The 19792-nt window shown below is 41.4% G+C and overlaps 1 protein-coding gene across 1 annotated transcript in view; it reads right to left on the bottom strand.

Moving 5' to 3' along the window:
* Window positions 1-19792, bottom strand: part of IL12RB2 (interleukin 12 receptor subunit beta 2) — a 71616-nt gene that overhangs the window by 32093 nt on the left and 19731 nt on the right. The window contains exons 7-8 of the mRNA XM_090269587.1: window positions 12892-12971; window positions 1824-2043 (exon numbers count right to left, since the gene is read on the bottom strand). Coding sequence (XP_090125713.1) covers window positions 1824-2043; window positions 12892-12971 — 300 coding nt within the window. The remainder of the gene's footprint in view (window positions 1-1823; window positions 2044-12891; window positions 12972-19792) is intronic.

Genomic DNA, 19792 nt, shown 5'->3' with positions numbered 1-19792 from the left:
AGATTCTCTCTTTATCCTTAATTTTTGACATTTTGATTATAATGTGTCTTGGAGTGGTTCTCCCTGGGTCCAGTCTCTTGGGAACTCTCCTTGCTTCCTGGACCTGCATGTCTATTCCCTTCCCCAGGTCTGGGAAGTTCTCCTTTATTATATTTTCACTCAATTTTTCAAGTTCTAGTTCATCTTCCTCATTCTCTGGCAAACCAATGATTCTTATGTTGGGCCTTTTATAGCTGTCCCAGAGGTTTCTGATCCTCTCTTTGTTGCTTCCTATTTCCTCTCGCTGCATTGGTTGACTGCTTGTTCCTTCTCCATATTCCAGTTTGTTGAAATGAACTCTGGATTCCTCACCATCTGTCTCGTATGTGGTTTTGTTCCTTTCGTTATGAAAGTTTTTCGCTTCTTTCATATCTTTTTCCTGCTCTTTTGTGAATTCTGTAAGCCCCCTGATAACAATGGCCCAGAACTGAGCCTCTGACAGGTTTCTTATCCGTTCATCTGTCAGGTTCTCTATCTGTTGCCTGGTGAGCTGCACCACCGGGATCTCTATATTTGTCTGCCACATTTTGACAGATGCGTTTTGTTTTCCTGGGCTGGCTGTCGGGGGCGGTGCCTGTTTACTCGTAATGACCCAGCGACCAGCGGGCGCCGTTTGGCGTCACAAATCAGCGACTGGCCGGCGCCTGCCTGTCCGCGACCTATTTCGCAGCCCTGTGGTGCTTTCTTTGGGGGCGGGGGTCCAAGATGGATTCACACAGTTATTCAGCTAGGAGACCGGGATCCGTCCTCCCGCCCCCCTGGGCCTCACTGTTCAAGGCGATGCTGCGGCTGCTCTCCCCAGCGCCCGGAATCGCGCAGGCCAGGGGCTTGATTGGAGTCGCGCACGCCAGGGGCTTGATTGCCTCCTGGATTTTTCGCCGTCCTGCCCGCCGCTCCGCAAACAGCTTTGCCTTCTTTAACTCTTACCTGCCCAAATGGCACCGCTGGTTTATAACTTCATATGTTGGGCTTCCGTGTAGTTTTATTTTCTGGAATTTCTAGTTATCCTTTGTTTTGAAGTAGTTGTATTCCTCTATAGTTGTTGAGGGAGACCTAGCGTGTCCGTCTAAGCCTCCATCTTGGCCGGAAGTCGTCGAATAAAAAGTTATGTCTTTTTATAGCATAAATCTTGAAAAATAGCATTAGTATCCTTTTTTTTTTTTTTTTTTTTTTTTTACTTATTATAGGCTTTTCTCCAAAGAAGTTAGTTTTCAGAGAAAGCAAACATAAAATCTTTGTAGCTAGTTGAGAGGTTTTCAATTTAGGTAATTGGATACATATTTAAATTTGTGGAATAAAGAGCTATCGTATAGAAAAAAATATACTGTGGTTTCATTACAGCCAGAATATCATTTTAATACTATTGGTTTTAAAATGTTTTGACTATAGGTGTAAAATGTTTTCTTCTAGAATTTCACAGCACATATTATTCTTGCTACTGGAATAATTAGCCAGATATTAGTGTTCAATTTAATGTAACTAATACTTCCTTAACTAACATTTATTAAGCACCTGCTATGTATTAGTTTCTATATTTAATCTTACAGTGACCTGCAAAGTAGATAATGTAATCTCTGCTTTAAGGAGGGGGAAGGTGAAGCTTAAAGGTGTTAATTCCTTTGTCCAAGGCCACTCATAGTCTGAGTGAAAAGATAGCCTCTAAATGCTGTTGACTCTAAGATCTAAATTCAAGTGCTATTTATGCCAGGCCCTGAGCTGAGCCTGTGGAAGACAAGAGATAAGACAGTTTCCATGGGCACTATTAAAGATAAGTTGGTACTTACCTGCCCCACACAGGTCTGTTATGTTAACACGAGTAGGCAGGGAACTGCCTTTTGAGTTAGCTGCAGAGACGGCCACAGCCCAGTTCTTAGTTCTGGGAATGACCCAGGTCCAGGAGGTATGTTCTGTGATGTTCTGTAGTGTGACTTTCTCTCCTGCCACCTCCAGCAAAGTCACCTGATAGTGGAGGATTTTTCCTCTTGCCTCTGATACACTCAGATTCTGCAAAAAATCACATCCACTTAGTATATCTGCTCAGACAAGGTCGCTGGATGCTCTGTGCTTGGACTCATGGCCCCCTATAGCAGGCGGCTACATCTGAGTGGCTTCTCTATTTACACCTTCTCATTTTCTCTATTGTATGCTTTATGCTTCTGCCTACCCCACGATTTAGAGAAAAATGGCACTTTATATTTTTTAAAACTAATTCTTAGAAACACATTGATTTTCCTTTCTTGCTTCAAAGTGAAACCTCCTAATAGTAGAAAACTCAATTACATCCAATGGGACAGAAATAGGATCTGAACTCAGAAGACCTGGGTTTGAGTTCTAGTTCTACCAATCACTAGCTATGTGACCCAGGGGAAGGTACTCAGCTCCTCTGAATCCTCATTTCTAAATTTTTGAGATAGCTCCCCGCCCCGCCACTGTATAACTTTTTAAACAGAAAATGCAGTGCTGCTCATGAAGTCAAAAACAAAACTTTCAAGAGCTAAACTAGTAAAATCCATACTTGGCGAATTGGATTAGCTGTCTGTGCTAAGAAATTAAGGCACTGTTTATATATGTGTGCCTAACCAGTTTTTGGAACTACAAAAATTCCAGTTGAGATCATTTGGGAGCAATCCCAGAAAGTAAGCAGAAAACTAATTATTTGCATTGTAACCCTGTCTGGATGAGGACCATGGGAATCAGAAGCAATGAGAATGGACAGCTGCCAAGGTCAACATTAGCAGTGCCCGTCCATGCCTACTGCGAAAAGAGAAAGGCTTAGCTCACCAGATTTAAGCATTACAGTTTTCTTGGCGAGGCTCATCCTTCCATGGGGTGTGGGATTGCCTCAAGCTCATGAGAGACACGCCTTAAAATTGTCATATATACCTTTCTCAGATTCAATCACCTAATAATTTGGTTTCCTATGTACTTTATCCCGTAGGAGAGGCTGAGCTGACCAGCACATCGGGTTCACTTAAAATTTATGTTTTTCACTTTAAGTGAATAAATTGTCCTTCAGATTTTAATTTGGATTCTGAAATAATTAGCATACTGAGAAAGAATATTCCTTTCTGCTGACTCAAGTCTTCTGGTTTGCCCAACAGCTGTATTTTTCAGAATAAATTAATCACAAGCGTCCAGCTTTTTATTATATTTTAGCTTCTGAGAGCTTGATTAAGCAGGTCCTGTCCTAGGTACATCTCTGGATGCGCAAGGCCCAAGACTGGATCTTAAGTCACGGTCAATGTGCCAGGTAAATACCATATTCCTGAGAGTTTTTGGGTGCACATTCAGCCTTTCCCTAGAAGACACCTTTGTGTACTGGCAAGAACCAAGAAAATGACCATTATTCCAAATGTCCATCACAGCTGTTCTCATAGGCCTACTGTGTGAATTAAAATAAGTGAGTGCCTTTGAAATTGTCAGGTTCTAAACTTATTTAAAAAAAAAAATGCCCTTTGTCATAAGAGGAAAAAAACAACAACAACACCAGGATAAATTAAAGCAAAAACTGACTAGGGAAGATTATTCCCTCAGCTCTCTCTCTCTCTCTGTCCTTCCCTGTTTCTTCTGAAAGTCTAGAGGTAGGACCATCATCTTATCCCTAACCTGTGCACCCCCACACTAAGGCAACCCTCATAATTAACCAAATCCACCAAGCTCTCCGTTCTTGCCATGAACACAAGAGAGTCCCACTCTGACAAATAAGCAAACAGAGCCCCAATTGGAAAAAACACCTTGCAAATCAGCCTTCATTATATCTCTCTCTCTCGTCGTCCTTCAGATATACTCAGCAGCCTTAGTCAATCCTATGTGAGAGCGCTGAAAGAAGGGGGAAATGTCAAGTCATGTTGAGTCCAAGGGCAACTTGCCCAGTGACTGCTGTGAAAAATCTAGCTGATCACAGTGACCCAGTAAACAGAGGTGTGGATCTGAAAGATGAGTGAAAATATCAGTGAGAAGGTAAGGGGGAGGCTGAGGTAGTGAGACAAGTAAATATGGTATCCTGTAAGTTATGCTTGTATAAAGTGTCAAGCTCAAGTTTTGGGATAAATGTTAACTTCTCAGACAATTGGTCTCCTTAACCAAATTCAAAAACTGGTCTATCTTGTCCAACAGGGTCCTTGGGACAAAAAATTCAATGACCCAATGGGAAAACAAGTACTTATCCAGCTGGGCTGGTAGCAGCTGAAGCAATTGAAAATAGTATAATAGTTTGATTTTTTTAAAAAACAGCAACATAAAGTTTGCAAAAAATGTATATCATCCATTACCCCTGGATTATACCTGGCCCTGACCAAATGGAATATCACCACAGAACAACAGAACAGGAGGGGATTCTACAGATTAACAATTATTTCAACATTTTCTTTTATCAAGGGGGTAACTAAGCCCCAAGGAGATGAAGTTTCTTGCTTAAGGCCACTCAAGGGATAGAGTGGAATCCAGGGCTCCTGACTTCTAGACTAGTGACCCCTCTACTCTGACATCTGCTCTGTACATTGGAGAGCCTGAAATGATCAACTGGTAAGTATGGGCCACCAGGTTTCATAGCTCAAATCCCTAGTCACCCATCTGTCCCAAAGTTGCAAAGCAGCTTCTCTAATTGTAAGGTTGTGGTATATTCTGACGTGGACCATCAACAGTGGGCATGAGGTCAGCAATTTTGGGAAGGTGGAGATCCAGAATTCTTTTTTTCCAGAGATAACGGCCCTGAGTCACAAGGAGACAAGCTGTAAACTCAAAAGAACTGTGACCTGTGGAGCCAGGTGGGTCTTTCCAGATGAACTTTTTGTTTCAGTATTTACCTGGGTGAGTGATAAGAGAGAAACTATCACCTATTGGGCCATACCATGAGTCAGGAGCTTTACATCTATGGCTGCATCTAGTCCTTATAACTCCCCACTCTGACGAGGGTGCTGAAGTTTGGAGTAATTAAGAAACAGACTCAAGTAGTCAGCACGGAAAAGCAATGTGGGATTTTAGTGCGCCCCCTGGTGGATATGTGAGAGGAATCAATGCATGGACCATTTCTGGCATCTCAGGGAGTGTCTGGTACTTTCTATACCTTCCTCTTCTTCTTCTTCTTCTTCTTTTTTTTTTTTTTGTTTATCCTAACCTGAGGACGTGTTTTCATTGCTTTTTAGAGTGAAAGGAAGGAAGAGAGAAAAAAACATTGATGTGAGAGAGAAGCATCAATTCGTTGCTTCCCATACGCGCCCGGAGCCAGGCATTATACACATCCAGACCAGGGATTGAACCGGCAACCTAGGTATATATATTCTTCGACCAGGAATTGAACACACAACCCTTTGGTTATGGGCTGATGCTCCAACCAAGCCACACTGGCCAGTGCTTCTTGTACCTTCTTGGGCAATGCTGAAGCTGATCTCAAGCCAGTGTTCCTATTGTCATTGTCACTCTCTCCTAATGGTAAGAGAAAGCTAAAAAGGGGAAAGCTGTTCTATTGCCCTCTCCTTCGGTTTGCTTTCTGCTCTGTCAAGTGGGAAGTGACTTAAGGTAGTAAACTCTGCCTTTCTGACTTAGGTTTGTGTGGGAAGCAAAGAGTGAACCGCTCTCATAAACCTGTTATAAGAGTTCTACTGGTTGAAAAGGCTTTCAGCATTAACAATAACTCAATGAATGTAATCCATGATAGGACAAAATCTAACATGTTAGAATTCAGGGCTCCTGTTATTTGCTTTGTTTTGTTTTAAAATACATTAGAGGAAGGGTATTTCTGCGAATTGATACATTATTTCTTCTTAAAACTTAAAAAACTTCTATGAAGACTTTTTTGTTGTTGTTTTGGGCAGATCCTTTGCTTTCTTGCTCTGCCACATAGCAGCTGAGTGACCTTGGACAAGTTATTTTACTTCTCTGAGGCTCAGTTTTCTGTTCTGTAAAATGAGGACAATTCTATGCACAGTATAGGTTTCTTAGAAGATTCAGTGGGCTAAGGAAAAGAAACGGTTTCAATGAGTGCTTGGAACATGGCAGGTGTAAGACTCTGGGTGAGTTCCCTTGTCTCACTTACTCTAATATAAAAATCAAAATTGGCACTTTTCACATCATAGTCATATGACTCTTCTGTCACTCTCTGGAGAGCCAAGCCATCTCGAGTTGGCTTATACCACAGCTCTATAAGGAAGTCTCATCAAGGCCATGCAGTTGACTACAAAGAACACCTAATCTGTGACTTTAAGTCTGAGTACCTGGAGTTCAGAACTCATGACTACCTTCAGCAACCCTAATCCAAGTGAAGGAGTGCCTCAAACAACATCCCTCATCTGTAAGTTTTTAAAATCACTGTGTTGAAATGATTTATCTATGCATCTGTCTTCTCACTAGCCTGTTAGCTCATCTTTGCCTCCTGTGTCAGGCATAATATTTGCTTCCTAACCATGCCTTAGAAAACACTTCTCACAATTCTCATAAATCTTCGCAACAACCTCATGTGGTATGTACTATTATCTACTTTACTTGTGAGGAAAATAAGGCACAGAGAGGGTAAGCACCTTGCTCAAGAACACATAGCCATTAAGTGGTAAAGTTGGCACTTGAGCTCAGGCCGCATAGTTCTAGCCAGAGGATGAGCTCTTAGCCGCTGTGATCCAGCACTTAGTAGACATCCCCCAGGTGTTGTGCTACACTGAACTGATTTCATTTCTAATCATACCTCCTGGTAGTCACCCACATCATTTCTCTCCTGTTTTGCCACTAGAAAAAAGTGAAATAATGGAAGCTTGTATAAGAGCAAAACTTCCACCTCTGTTTTCTATCTTCTGTTAATTCTCTGCTATCTACTCTCTTAACTGTTGTCATTGACCCCATTCTGCTACGCAACTGAAAATCACTACAGTGCAGCTGGTGTAGTATGTGTGAGTGAGCAAGGGAAAGCAACCTATTCTGTCTGAAACTATCTTCTGAAATGCTTTGCCACCCTGTGATGAGACAAGGTTCGGGGAAAGGAAGAAGATAAGACTTGAATATTTTGACACACTATTGAAATCTTCCCATCTGCTGCTTTTGTATTTAAATATTGATTCTGAGATTGGATACATCCTATAATTACATAAGGCCCTCAGGCTCCTGGCAGCCAGTATTCCCTGGCAACTTACAATAGGCCTTTGTCCTACATCACTATAAATCAGGGTTACAAATAATATTGCCTGATTTTATTGAATCTCTTTCACACATAGAAGCCAAAAAATTCATCCCTTCAGTGCAATGTGATAGAGGCTGGAATATTCTTCATACAACATAGAGAAATACAGGGGGAAAGAGACAAAGCGAAGGTATTGAATAAGTTGCCTCAGGTCCCAATAGTCTTTCTCAGGCTGGGCTCCTTATTCTTGCCTTATGTAGTTTGAGGGTAGCTGTTCATTGAAATGAACTACTTCATTTAACAGATGAACAGAAAAATCACCACTGCGATTTTTTTCTCCACTGTTGTAACCCAGAGCTTCCCTAACTCTCTTCTGTGTCATTTGTCCGAGGCCCAGAGCTGCACTGTCCACTGCGGAAGGATGCCCGAGAGGCAGGAAGAAGCCGTGAAGCCCGGCAGCGTGGCCAGTCTGAACTGAGATGTGCCGGCTCCCCTGAGCCACTGCACTGGACGGATGCACAGTAGACACACCAGTTTTCAAAGAAGGAAAAGAAGTGTAAAATATCTCATTAATAATTTTAAAATATTGGTTACATGTTGAAATGAAACTATTTCAGATATATTTGGGTTAAGTACCTTTTAAAAATTAATTCCACCTGTTTCTTTTATTTTTTTAAAATGTGACGAGAAAAATTTAAATGACCCATGATTGGCTCCCATTTGTGGCCTACTTTGCATTTCTACGAGATGGCACTCACTGAAGCGATCCTTCCTTTATATACTGAATCTGTAGTCCCCACAAATGTGCGTCTTCCCCTGTCCTGGCTCACCTGCTGTTCTGGCGTCAGCTCCACTATTACCTTCAGAGAGGTCCTCTCTGACTTCTTATCCATTCCACTGCTCTACTGGGTGAGCCAAGCCATTGTCCCCACCGCTGAATCTTGAACTCCTCCTGAATGCCTGAGTGCCCTCATCACCCCCACCCCACTCCTGTCCTCCTGCTGGGCTGTGCATTCAAGGACAGGAGGACTGGGTTTGTCTCATTCACTTCTATATCCCTGGCATGAAGCGCACACAGTGTCCAGTATGAAAGACTGGCTTTCATATATTTGTTTGAATGAATGAATGAATGGAGGGAATTCAGCTTCATTTATACACAGATATTTCTCTTCCAGACCCATGGCCTCAACTATAATTTCAGAGAGTTATTGATTTGCTATGATCAAGATAGTGAGAGGACTCTAAAGAAACTAACAGAATAAACTGGAAAGGTTAATGTGTTTTTATCTATCATCATATCTTTTCATACATTATATATCTATATCTATATTGATATATATACAAGGTGATTTTCTTCTTAAAGGATACGTGTATATGTTGGATTAACTAGAAGGACTCACAGACTGAAATGCTTAATCTAAGCAAAGAGAACAATATGAAACTTGGCACAGAAGATGATATACTCTGAGGGAAAGAATTGCTACAAGCCCCCTAACACAAAGTGGGTTGTTTGTGACAGAGAAACAGTGTCTAAATGTTATTGCATTTGTTTTAACAATACCTGGTATTTCTATTGTATTTCATGGATTAGGTTGTACTTTTTTGGCTTCAACAAAGAAAATACTTTTTCTCTTAACAATAACTATGGCCAAAAATAGTACAGGATATTTTTGAGGAAATACAGCTTTCAGGAGAAACCAAGGGGTGGGAAAATGAGCAACTATGTGAGTACCAGAGCAACAAAGCAAAGTCTCCTTCACTCTCACACACTTGCACATTCACATTCATGTACACACCGATATACACACACATTCACACCCATACTCATATCCACATGCACGCCTTCCACACACACTTATTCACTGCCACAGCTTGAATGTTTGTGTGTCCCCAAGATTCACTTATTGAAATCCTAACACCCAATGTGATGGTGCCAGGATGTGGGGCTTCTGGGAGGTGACTGAATCATGAGGATAGAGCCCTCATGAATGGGATTAACAATCTTATAGAAGAGATGTACCACATGAGGATATGACACAGTCTGCAACCCAGAATATGCCCATCATCTGACCATGCTAGCACCTTGATCTTGGACTTCCAGACTCCAGAACTTTGAGAAATAGATTTCTGTTGTTCATTAGCCACTCAGTCTATGATATTTTGTTATAGCAGCCCACATGGACTAAGACATTCACATACATGCACTTGCACTCACACACATATTCATATATACACATCCATACCTCCCTGGCTGGTTTGGCTCAGTGGATTGAGCGTCGGCCTGCGAGCTAAGTGTCGCTGGTTCGATCTTCCAGTCAGGGCACATCAACACCGGCAACTCCTGCGGCGCACCTGAAACCAAGCTGTATTGACTCCGTCTTTCCCTTGGACCCTTCAGCTGCGAAGAGAGGGGGGGTCTGCTGCATGGGCAACAGCAGACCCTCCATATCACCCTGCCCAGGCTCTGTAGCTTCAGCTTCACTGGAGAGGACACTCCAGCGTCATCGCAAGATGTCGATTCAACATGGGAGGAGACAGATACCGTGTCACTCCCGAGTCGGACTGCACAGCCATTCTCGGCGGTGCAGATAGACTCTTAAGAAGCTACACCATCGTCTCTCGAGACGGACGGCTGCCGACGACGACATCCATACCTATATCCCCACTCACTCATATCCCTCACACATGAAACTCACACACATTCACATACTTACACACACATACCCTCTGTACTCACACACACAACACACATGAACATGCACACACATCACTCACATGCACACTTGCATACACTCACACCCACACTCACAGGGGCTGTGCCCATTCAGCACCTGGTTGTTCTCCTCTAATGTAAACATCCTGCAAAAATTAAAGGTCATCTTGCATTTCTCCACCTGCAAGAGAAACATGCTCTCACTTTATTCGCAGGCTAATGGGGTTTTACTTGGGGCTTCCTTTGGTGCCAACACCTGAAATTCCCCTCTCGGCAGGGTGGGGAGTACCCTCACTGGGTTTCCCAGTATTAACCACAGCTTAAAAAAAACCCACCACATACATGTCTTTGCTTCCTTTCCCCAATGAAGCCTAATTGGGGCCCCACCACAAAGCCCCTGATGTGACTGCAGCATTTCTTTCCCATCTGGCATTTAGATGAGTGACTTTTGTCATGGCACCGCCCAGTCAAATTCCCAAAGCTGCCTGAGAGCAGCGTGAGGAGCTCCAGGTTGGAGAAGCGGGCAGGAGTGTGTGGTTCCCAACAGAAGGGGCAGTGATTTCTGCCTGGGAAAGGCTCCCAGGATCAAGCACCATGTTACCTCTCATTGGAAATCACGTCACCCTCCTCGACTTGTTTCCGCATTTGTGAAATGGGTGGCGGGACTGCATGATGGTTCGATTCACTTTGGCTCTAGAAGTCTGCGGTTCGGGGGTCCAGAGCAAGCCTGCTCACCTCAGTAACTCTGGTCAGTGTTTTTTTTCCCACTCCCAGGTGAGTGGCCTATTTGGGGCCACTGACAAAGCCCAGAATTTGACAGAAAAGGACTTAAAGACCAGACCCAAACTTTTCTTAGGGACTCTCTCAGGCTGGAGAGTCACTGTCATTACCACTATCAAGTTATAGAAGATTCTAATATTAGCATGTTTGATTTCTTAGTCAAGCCAGTTCCAGTTCAAGCATCTACAATTCTGGCTCCACATAAGGGAAGAATTCTAACAAGAAGAACTGCCCATCATGGCATGGACTGCCTGCAAAGTGGAGCTCTCCCTGTCTCAGAAGCTCCCAGCAGAGACATCCGTCTGTCCTGGCTAACACGGAAGCAATGTTTATGAGAGGAACGGTGGATTGGAAGAGGAAGAGGATCAAAGTCCCTTTGAATGCCAAAACCTCATTTTATAATCTAAGCTTTGTGAAGATTAAGGGCAAGATCAAAATGAGAAGCAGAGTACAAGTTGCATATGCATGTGTTCTAAGTATTACCAGTGGTGGCTAGCAACTGTTTATTCTGATTTAGCTCTGACACTTGCTTCAGAGTACCATGATCATGCCCGTGCTAAACTCTGTTCCAGCAAGAAGCACACAGGCATGGCACTGGGTATGTGTTGCTTTCACCTCTAGGATAAAAATTCATAGTGTAGTACCATTTAATTCTTCTACATTCGTGTCCTCTCACTTATAAATCCCTACAGATGCCGGTATCATGACCCTCATTTTACAGAGAGAAACCATGGGGTGGAGGGGAGTGAAATGGGACTAAAAAACAGCCTATCTTTTCAGATCACTACTGAGGACATTTTGGGAAGAGAATCTTTATGGGAGGAGGAATTTTGGCTTTAATCAGCCACTTCTTGTAAAAATGAAAACCAAGAGCCAGGAATTGAGCTGAGTTCTTCTATAATATTCACAAGTATGGCTGCTCTAAATGTCTTGCTCTGAGAATTGTCTTGCTAGTATAAATGGCTTTATTTGAAAATAAAGTTTAAGCTTCTGTGTTCGTTTCAAAGTCAAGAGCTTGATTATGACTCACCAAGCTATTTATAGTCTTCACTTCTACGAGACATTTTGTGTGTGAGAGCGAAAGGAACAAAAGGGAGAAAGAGTTCATTTGTTGCCTGGCTCATTTCTTAAATCTGAAGAAGACTGCAACTATCAAAATCTATCACACTCACCCCATCAGAGGACTATATACTCATCACTCTGACCCTTCTTGTTTCATGCTCACCAGCTTCATAATTCCAAAACTGTTTACTTTCCCTTACCCGGAAGAGGTGTAGTAAGAGGTTTTGGGAAACAAGGAGGAGCACGGCTCACCTGAAAACCTTTTATTATGAGCATGCAAATCAGCAGCTCAATTCAAACAGCATTTTCTTTCAACAAAGATGAGTCATGATGTAGCAGAGAGTTTTCTGGATCCGGTTTTAGTCCTAGCTCTGCACTCAGTAGCTGGGCAACTTTAGGAAGAACTACCTCTCTCTGACCCTCAGTTTTTGTATTTGTTAAGTGGGGTTGCCTAGCACCTAGCTCAGAGGGTTTTGGTAAGGACTGAATGAAATAACAGTGCCAGCGCGCAGAACTTTGTGAAACTTCCACATCCTGTAATTACATTAGGTGGCATTGTTTCCTGGAAGGTCGTTCGATTTATTACTGTTTTACTACTATTTCTGAGGAAGAGCTGCTTTCTCTTTTTATTCACATTATTTCTTGCTATTATTTGTGTCTCTGAGGAAGGGCAGCTTTCCCTCTCCCTTTTCAGTAACCACAGACAATATATTTCTAAATATCCACATCCACAGATTTCCCATTTTTAATTTCCAAAAAAATGCATGGTCACTGCCGGGCATATTGTACGTAGAAGATAGAGGAGCGGGCAGAGAGGGGACTGGAGTCAGAAGAGATGATGCAGTGCAGTCAGAGGGTGGGCATGCTTGGGGATAGAAAGGGACCTCAATGAGGAAAGAGGAAGAAGTGGATGAAGGAAAGATGTGATTGTGTGGAGGAAGGAGATCAGTCAGAGCTCTCACCCTTATCTGGCAAAAATAAATGACATTGAGTCAAGTATCGTGAAGATATGGCTAAGAAACAAGCTCCAACAAAGTCTCTGAAGGCCACTATGAAAATAAAAGGTCTTTTTCTATCCTTGAAATGTATTGTTCAAATACATAATTCTCTTTATATGTCAATTATATTTCAATAAAAACAAAAACACAAATATATAATTCTCCTGAATTTTAAGTTTACACTGAAAACTTACCTTCCAGAAAAGAGAAATCTGTTGTTTACTGTAGTCAATGTTCTGTTTCTTGTACCAGATATCTAATGTCCCAGTAGGTTCTGATTTGAAGAGAAAAGAACATATTTTCATGTATATATACACACACTCAAATATAAAATCTTTAAAAGTCAATGGGTTACTTAATAAATAGTTATGGGAGAGTAGGATTATAAGATACTTCCAATTTTCTTTGTAACCCAGTATTTTTTCTTTTTCTTTTGTTAAACTGAATACGTATATCTTTGGCCATAGAAAGCTCACAGTTATCTTAAAAACAAATTTTTTAAAATGATGATGAAGAAATTAGATTCCTAACTTACTCTTAAAACATATTAATAAAATAACTTAAAGCGTGGTCCTTTCTTTTTTATTGGCATGCATAAAGAATTCTCAGTCAAAAATAAAGACATAAATCATAAGGAAAACATTTTTTGATCCTGTAAAAGTGCAAAATACAAATAAACTTTGTGTTCCTCTCCATTCCTGACCTAATGTTGTAGTACAATTATTTGGTTTTATCATCATTAGACAATGATCTACTTGAAAGGAAGGCCTATCTCATGCATCTTAATATTTCTCCTACCTAGCATCATGCTTAGGATATAATAGGCTCTCAATAACTCTTTGTTAAATGATGGATGAACAAATCAGACAACATTATCTATTTGATGCTAAAACACAGGCTGAACTGATAGAAGAAATAATCACCAGTTTATACGACAATGGTTCAATAGGACCTGCCGGTAATTTAACATGAGAAAGTCAATCAAACATGCTTGAAAAGAAACTAATCAACTGCTGTGTGTGCATGTGTGTGTGTGGGGGTGGTGGTGGTGGTGAAGTAGTTTTATTTCTTCCACTATCAGATTTGTTTTGGTTTATAGCAAGGGGGGAATCAATATAAGCAACCCTTGAAGACAGGCTTCAGTTGCACCAACCTAACTTGTTTAACAGTGACAGAGTGTATTTGAGGTGAGGCTATAATTGGGTTCATTCTGGAATAGCAAGTTCCATTTAACCAGATGGAGATTTCCAGAAAATTAAGTCTCACCTGGATAACAGAAGACAAGCAGCCAGGGAGAGGAGAAGAGAAAGGGAAAAAGGAAGGGAGCACATGCACCAGCACATACTATGGGCAGGTTCCATGTGGGCCCATTCACAGTTACAGCTCATGTCCTTCTCACCACCGTGATGTCCACAGCTTTAGTGTCGTGGTTTAAGTGTGAGCTCCAGAGCCAGACCATCCATGGGCAAAACGCAGCTTCGTAATTTTGAACAAATGGTAACCACATCCCTAAACCAGTTTCCTTGTCTGTAAAGTGAGGATCATAATTCTGTACAACACATGAGGCTGTTGTGAGAATTTAAATGAATAGAAGAAGGCTGATGCATGCTAAACACTCAGTACATTTAGCTATTGTTTTCTTCATTTGAAAACTGAAGTGCTGGGAGATAAAGGAATTAGTCAAGGTCCCAGAACTAATACTCAGAGAAGCCAGGCTTTGAACACAGGTTTGTTTAATTTCATGATCTGTACTCTGCACCATGAACTTGCTTGGTTCTGAGGTGGCTTATGATTTCTCTATAATACTTTCATCCCCCCATAGGTGCGCCTCTTTTGTGTTCAATTTCTTCCTCTGTTACTTCCTCTTCCCGTCTCTCTTGCCCTTTTTGTTTTTTCTAAACATTCACTTCTTTTCTTTTCCCTCTCTGTCTACCAGTGTAGTATTTACCCTTGCAGTGAGGATTTAGCAGTAAGAAATGTATACAAAAGACATCCTGAAAATCTCAATCCTTTGGGATTATGAAGAGCAACCCAGGAGTTAAGCCAGGGCTTTTTTCCTGCTAGCCCAAATGTAAAAAAGGAAAACACACAAGCAACAGAAGGAAAGGGAGCCTGACATGTATTAACCACTTACTATGTACCAAGTAATATTTGGACACTTTACCTACACTATCTCACTTAATCCTCATACACTGCAGGGTGTGCATATGATTACACCTGTTTTACAGCTGACAAAGGTTAACTGTTTACAAAAGACATATAGCTGGTAAATGGCAAAACTGAGAGCTGAGCCTAGGTCTCCAAAGACCCTGCTCTTCCATTACAGTTCATTATGCTAAAAAAAGATCTGAACACTTCACAAACTAGATAATCCAAACGTAGACATATAATCAGGATATGGAAACTTGGGTACACTCACTGTCAAAGCCAGTTGACTTGTTCCACAGTGCTAAATGTTTTCAGTTAATTAGATATTGTTAAGAAATTTAAAGAGAACATGTATTGCCTCATTACAGATCTATAACCTACCATAGTATTACAGAGCTAAAAATCAAATTCTAGAATCATAGTCTCTTCAAAAGAGAAACTGCAAGTAAAACTGAAATTTTAATGGTGGCCACCTGCAGTGTAAGCCACTATGGGAGAGAAATCATTAGTTGAATCTATGTGAGTTTCAAAGTGTAGAATTTCATGACCAGGGGTGTCAAACCACTGCTGCTTAACGCAATGTAAGGGCTACTATTAAAGAGAATCTTTGGCATTCAGCTGTCATAAAACCACTTAAAGTTCTAACCACAGTGTTATGTAGCAAAAGGCAGGTTAAAACTATTATAGGCAGGTGGGAAAAGGAAAGTCAAATGCCCATATGTCAAAGTGATTACAAAACAAATGGGTACAAATGATTAAATATGTAAACACTGAGAAATGGAAGTTGGCTCTCCTGAGATGAAACTAGCTCCTATGAAAAGGGAAAAATAATAGGGTTAACCAGAGTCACCAATATGGATAAAAAAGAAAAGATACTAAATTAAGCAAGATATTGGCCTAAATGACTTAAATGACCTCAAGGGTTTTTTCAACTCTAAAATTCCAAGATTCCAGGATTCCATGAAATTATACGTGTGGAAAACAAATGAGAGCCAAGAAATGTGTTGATCCTGAGATTAGCATTCCCTTCTGAAGCCCAGATAGCACAGTGCTGTGGAGAAGATCAACTGAATTGGGGTATAAATTCATCCCTCCACAGAGGTTTTAGCAAGCAGTGAAGAGAAAAATAAAGATCTCCAAGAACAATGAAATTGGAGAATTTAACAAAAAGTAAGTGTGGAAAAGGCATATCTTGAGAGGTTTCAGGTAGAGGACTAAGTGAAATGCACATTTTTATTTTTTATTTTTGGTCCAAGTTATGCTCTAAGTAGGCCAGGAGAGAGAGGTCATTCACTGCCTTGGTTCCTTGATGTCTTCTCTTTAGGCTGCAATATATTTATTTAAAATCTAGTTTCAGGACTTCTGGTCAAGATAGAGGCATAGGTAAACACGGCTTGAATCCTCCCACAACCACATCAAAATTACAACTAAACTATAGAACAACCATCACTCAGAACTGTCAGAAATTGAATTGAATGGAAGTCTGACAACTACAGAATTAAAAAACCACATCCATCCAGACTGGTAGGAGGGGCAGAGACAAGGAGATGTGGAATGGGCTAGTCCCACACTCATGTGTGCTAGATAAAAATCAGGAGCAATATATTGAGAGTGAAGGGTTTCAGCCACAATCCAGGCCCCAAGCCCAGAGTTCCTGTACCAGGAAGATAAGTCCTCATGACTTCTAGCTGTAAATACCAGCAGGGATTGATTCAGTGGAAGAAACTGCTTGATTCCCAGGCAGTTCCTCTGAAAGGGCCTGCACACGGACTTACTCAAACTCACTCTCTCTGAGCTCCAGCACTGGAGTAGCAGCTTGAAAGGCACCAGTGGCATACAGAGAGGAACTGAAGTGTTTGGCATCAGGGTGAGAACTGGGGGACAGTTTTCTTTCAGATAGAACTGCGGACAGAGGCAATTGTTCCTTTTCTGATTTCTTCCCCTACAGAGCCACAGAGCCAGCAGACAGGTGCCACATCTGAGACTCCATCAAACTGGCTTATACCATTTGCCCCACCCTGGTTATTCCCTGAGGCCTCACCCAACTCAATTTATGGGCCCACACAAGCTGTTAACAGTGGTTCTTCCATATGAACAGCTGCTCTTGGCTCATGCTTCAGGTCTTCCTAAATCCTCTCAAAAAAGCAACAGCAGGTCTCAGTGATCCCCAACCCCCATACCTCTTCCTAAATGCCCAGGCCTGGCACTGGCTCACCTCAGTTCACAGCCTGGCCTCACTTGGGTACCTCCAAGCCCAGTACAAATAGCAGCCATGTACAGATCACTTTATAACTTATGTCAAGTGGCCCCAGACAGAACACAGGCAGTGGATGACCTTGGCCTGCACTACCTGGGAAACCCAAGAGCTTGTACCACCACCCAACCACCTCCAGAAGCAACACGCTCAAGGGGTGGACTCAGTAGGCTCCAGAGCCCGCTGATGTAAGTCCTACTCTGTGGAATGGGCACCTGCACAGCAGATCCTCCATGGAGGGTGGAGGTTGGTGGTCAGTGGTCACAGCCAGTCATTGCAGCTTCCTGGCCTGGCTAAATCCCTCCCAGCAATCAAGATCAACTACAAGAGGAGGGTGTACTCAATCCACACAGAGGGTGCACCTCAATAACTTGGCTTGGGTGATAGGGAGGCTGCGCCACCCTACAACATTAGGCCACGCTACCAAGACACAGAGCCATAGCAGCTCTACCTAAGACATAGAAAAAAACACAGGGAGGCCGCCAAAACAAGGTGACAGAGAAACAAGGCCCAAAGGAGAGAACAGAACAAAACTCCAGAAAAAGAGCTAAACAAAATGGAGATAAGCAATCTATCAGATGCAGAGTTCAAACCACTGGTTATAAGGATGCTCAAGGAACTTAGTGAGGACTTCAGCAGCATAAAAAAGACCCAGGCAGAAATGAAGGATACACTAATAGAAATGAAGAACAATTTACAGGGAATTAATAGTAGAGTGGATGAAGCGGAGAATCAAATCAATGATTTGGAATAAAAAGAAGCAATAAATAAATAAATAAATAAATAAATAAATAAATAAATAACCATTCAGAACAGTAAGAAGAAAAAGAATCAAAAAAACAAAAAACAAAAAAAACAAGAATAGGCTAAGCAGCCTCTTGGATAACTTTAAGAGGTCCAACATTCACATTATAGGGGTACCAGAAGGAGAAGAGAAAGAGCAAGAAATTGAAAATCTATTTGAAAAAACAGTGAAATAAAACTTCCCTAATTTATGAAGGAAATAGACATGAAAGTCCAGGAAGCATAAAGAGTCCTAAACAAGATGGATGCAAAGAGACCCACATCATAATTAGAATGCCAAAGCTTAAAGATAAAAAGAGAATCGTAAAAGCAGGAAGAAAAAAGTGGTTAGTTACCTACAGGAGAGTTCCTATAAGACTGTCAGCTGATTTCTCATAAGACTGTCAGCTGATTTCTCAAAAGAAACTTTGCAGGCTAGATGGGACTGGCAAGAAGTATTCAAAGTGATGAAGAGCAGGGACCTATAGCCAAGATTGCTCTACCTAGCAAAGATATCATTTAGAATCAAAGGGCAGATAAAGAGCTTCCCAGACAAGGAAAAGCTAAAGGAGTACATCACCACGAAACCATTGTTATAAGAAATGTTAAAGGGACTTATTTAAGAAAAAGAAGATCAAAACCATGAACATTAAAATTGCAACAAATTCATAACTATCAACTGAATCTAAAAACAAAAATAAAAACAAACTGAGCAAACAACCAGAACAGAGACAGAATCATGGATATGGAGATCATTTTGATGGTTGCCCGACAGAAGGGGGTTTGGGGGAATGAGTGAAAAGGTAAGGGGATTAGGAAGTACAAATTGGTAGTTATAGAATAGCCATGAGGGTGTAGAATACAGTATAGAAAATGGAGTAGCCAGAGAACTTTTGTGCATGAACCATGGACATGAACAATGGTGTGAGTATTGCTTGAGGGAGTTGGAGGTGCTGTGTAGAGAGGTGCAAAGAAGGAAAGTTGGGAAAATTATAATAGCATAATCAATAAAATATAATTAAAAAATTAAATCTAGCTTCAAACAATTCAATTCAAATAGATCTTAGAAATACCTGCTTGTTTAATTAAACAAGTTTTTGGTGGTAGGTTCTTGCCTTCAGATATTATCATCTGCTCTGCCTCCTTGGGAAGACCTAAATAGACTCCACCATCCCTCCTCTTTGATTCATGACTTTTAACAGTTGGTTTTGGCTCTCTTTTCATTTCTTTCTGTCACTATTCTTGATGGCCTATTATTCACATAGGTATTCCTTCTCAAAGGCTGTCTTCTTAGCCTCTCCACCTACACACATTCAATGATATGTTTCTCTCAACTGATGCCTTTGCCTCACACTTCACTGAGCAAAAGGAAGCAATCATGCAGGAATTCCCACATTTTACCACCATGAAGACGTTCAAACTTCACCATCTATTCCTGAGCACAGTACTGTCACTAATTTTACTATGGATGAATCATCTCTACTTCCATCAAAGTTCAATCCTTTAACCTGAGTTCTGAATCCCATCCTCTCTTGCTTTTTCAAAAGCCTCTGAAGAGGTTCCTGTATCATTAACTTCCCTCTCTCTGCTGGCCTTATAAATATACTATATGATTTCTGATCCTAAAAACAGAAACAAAGAGACAAAGAATTCCCTAATACCACATCCCATTCCAGCTACTGCCCCACATCTCTGCTCCCCTTCACAGAACTTCATGAGTAGTTGTGAACTGTCACTGTCTTTATTTCCTTACCTCACACACACTCTCAACCCATCCCAGCCGAGGCTCTGTGCCCATCACTACAGGTTGGCAATAAACTCTGTGTTGCCAAATCTAATGGTCATTTCTCTGTTCTTATCTCATTGGACTTCTCAGAAACATTTCAAATATTTGAGTACTCTCTCTCTCT

This window comes from Furipterus horrens, unplaced genomic scaffold (assembly GCF_987537825.1).
Source record: "Furipterus horrens unplaced genomic scaffold, mFurHor1.1.pri manual_scaffold_3, whole genome shotgun sequence".
Taxonomy (NCBI): Eukaryota; Metazoa; Chordata; class Mammalia; order Chiroptera; family Furipteridae; genus Furipterus; species Furipterus horrens.
This window is presented reverse-complemented; position numbering and strand designations above follow the sequence as displayed.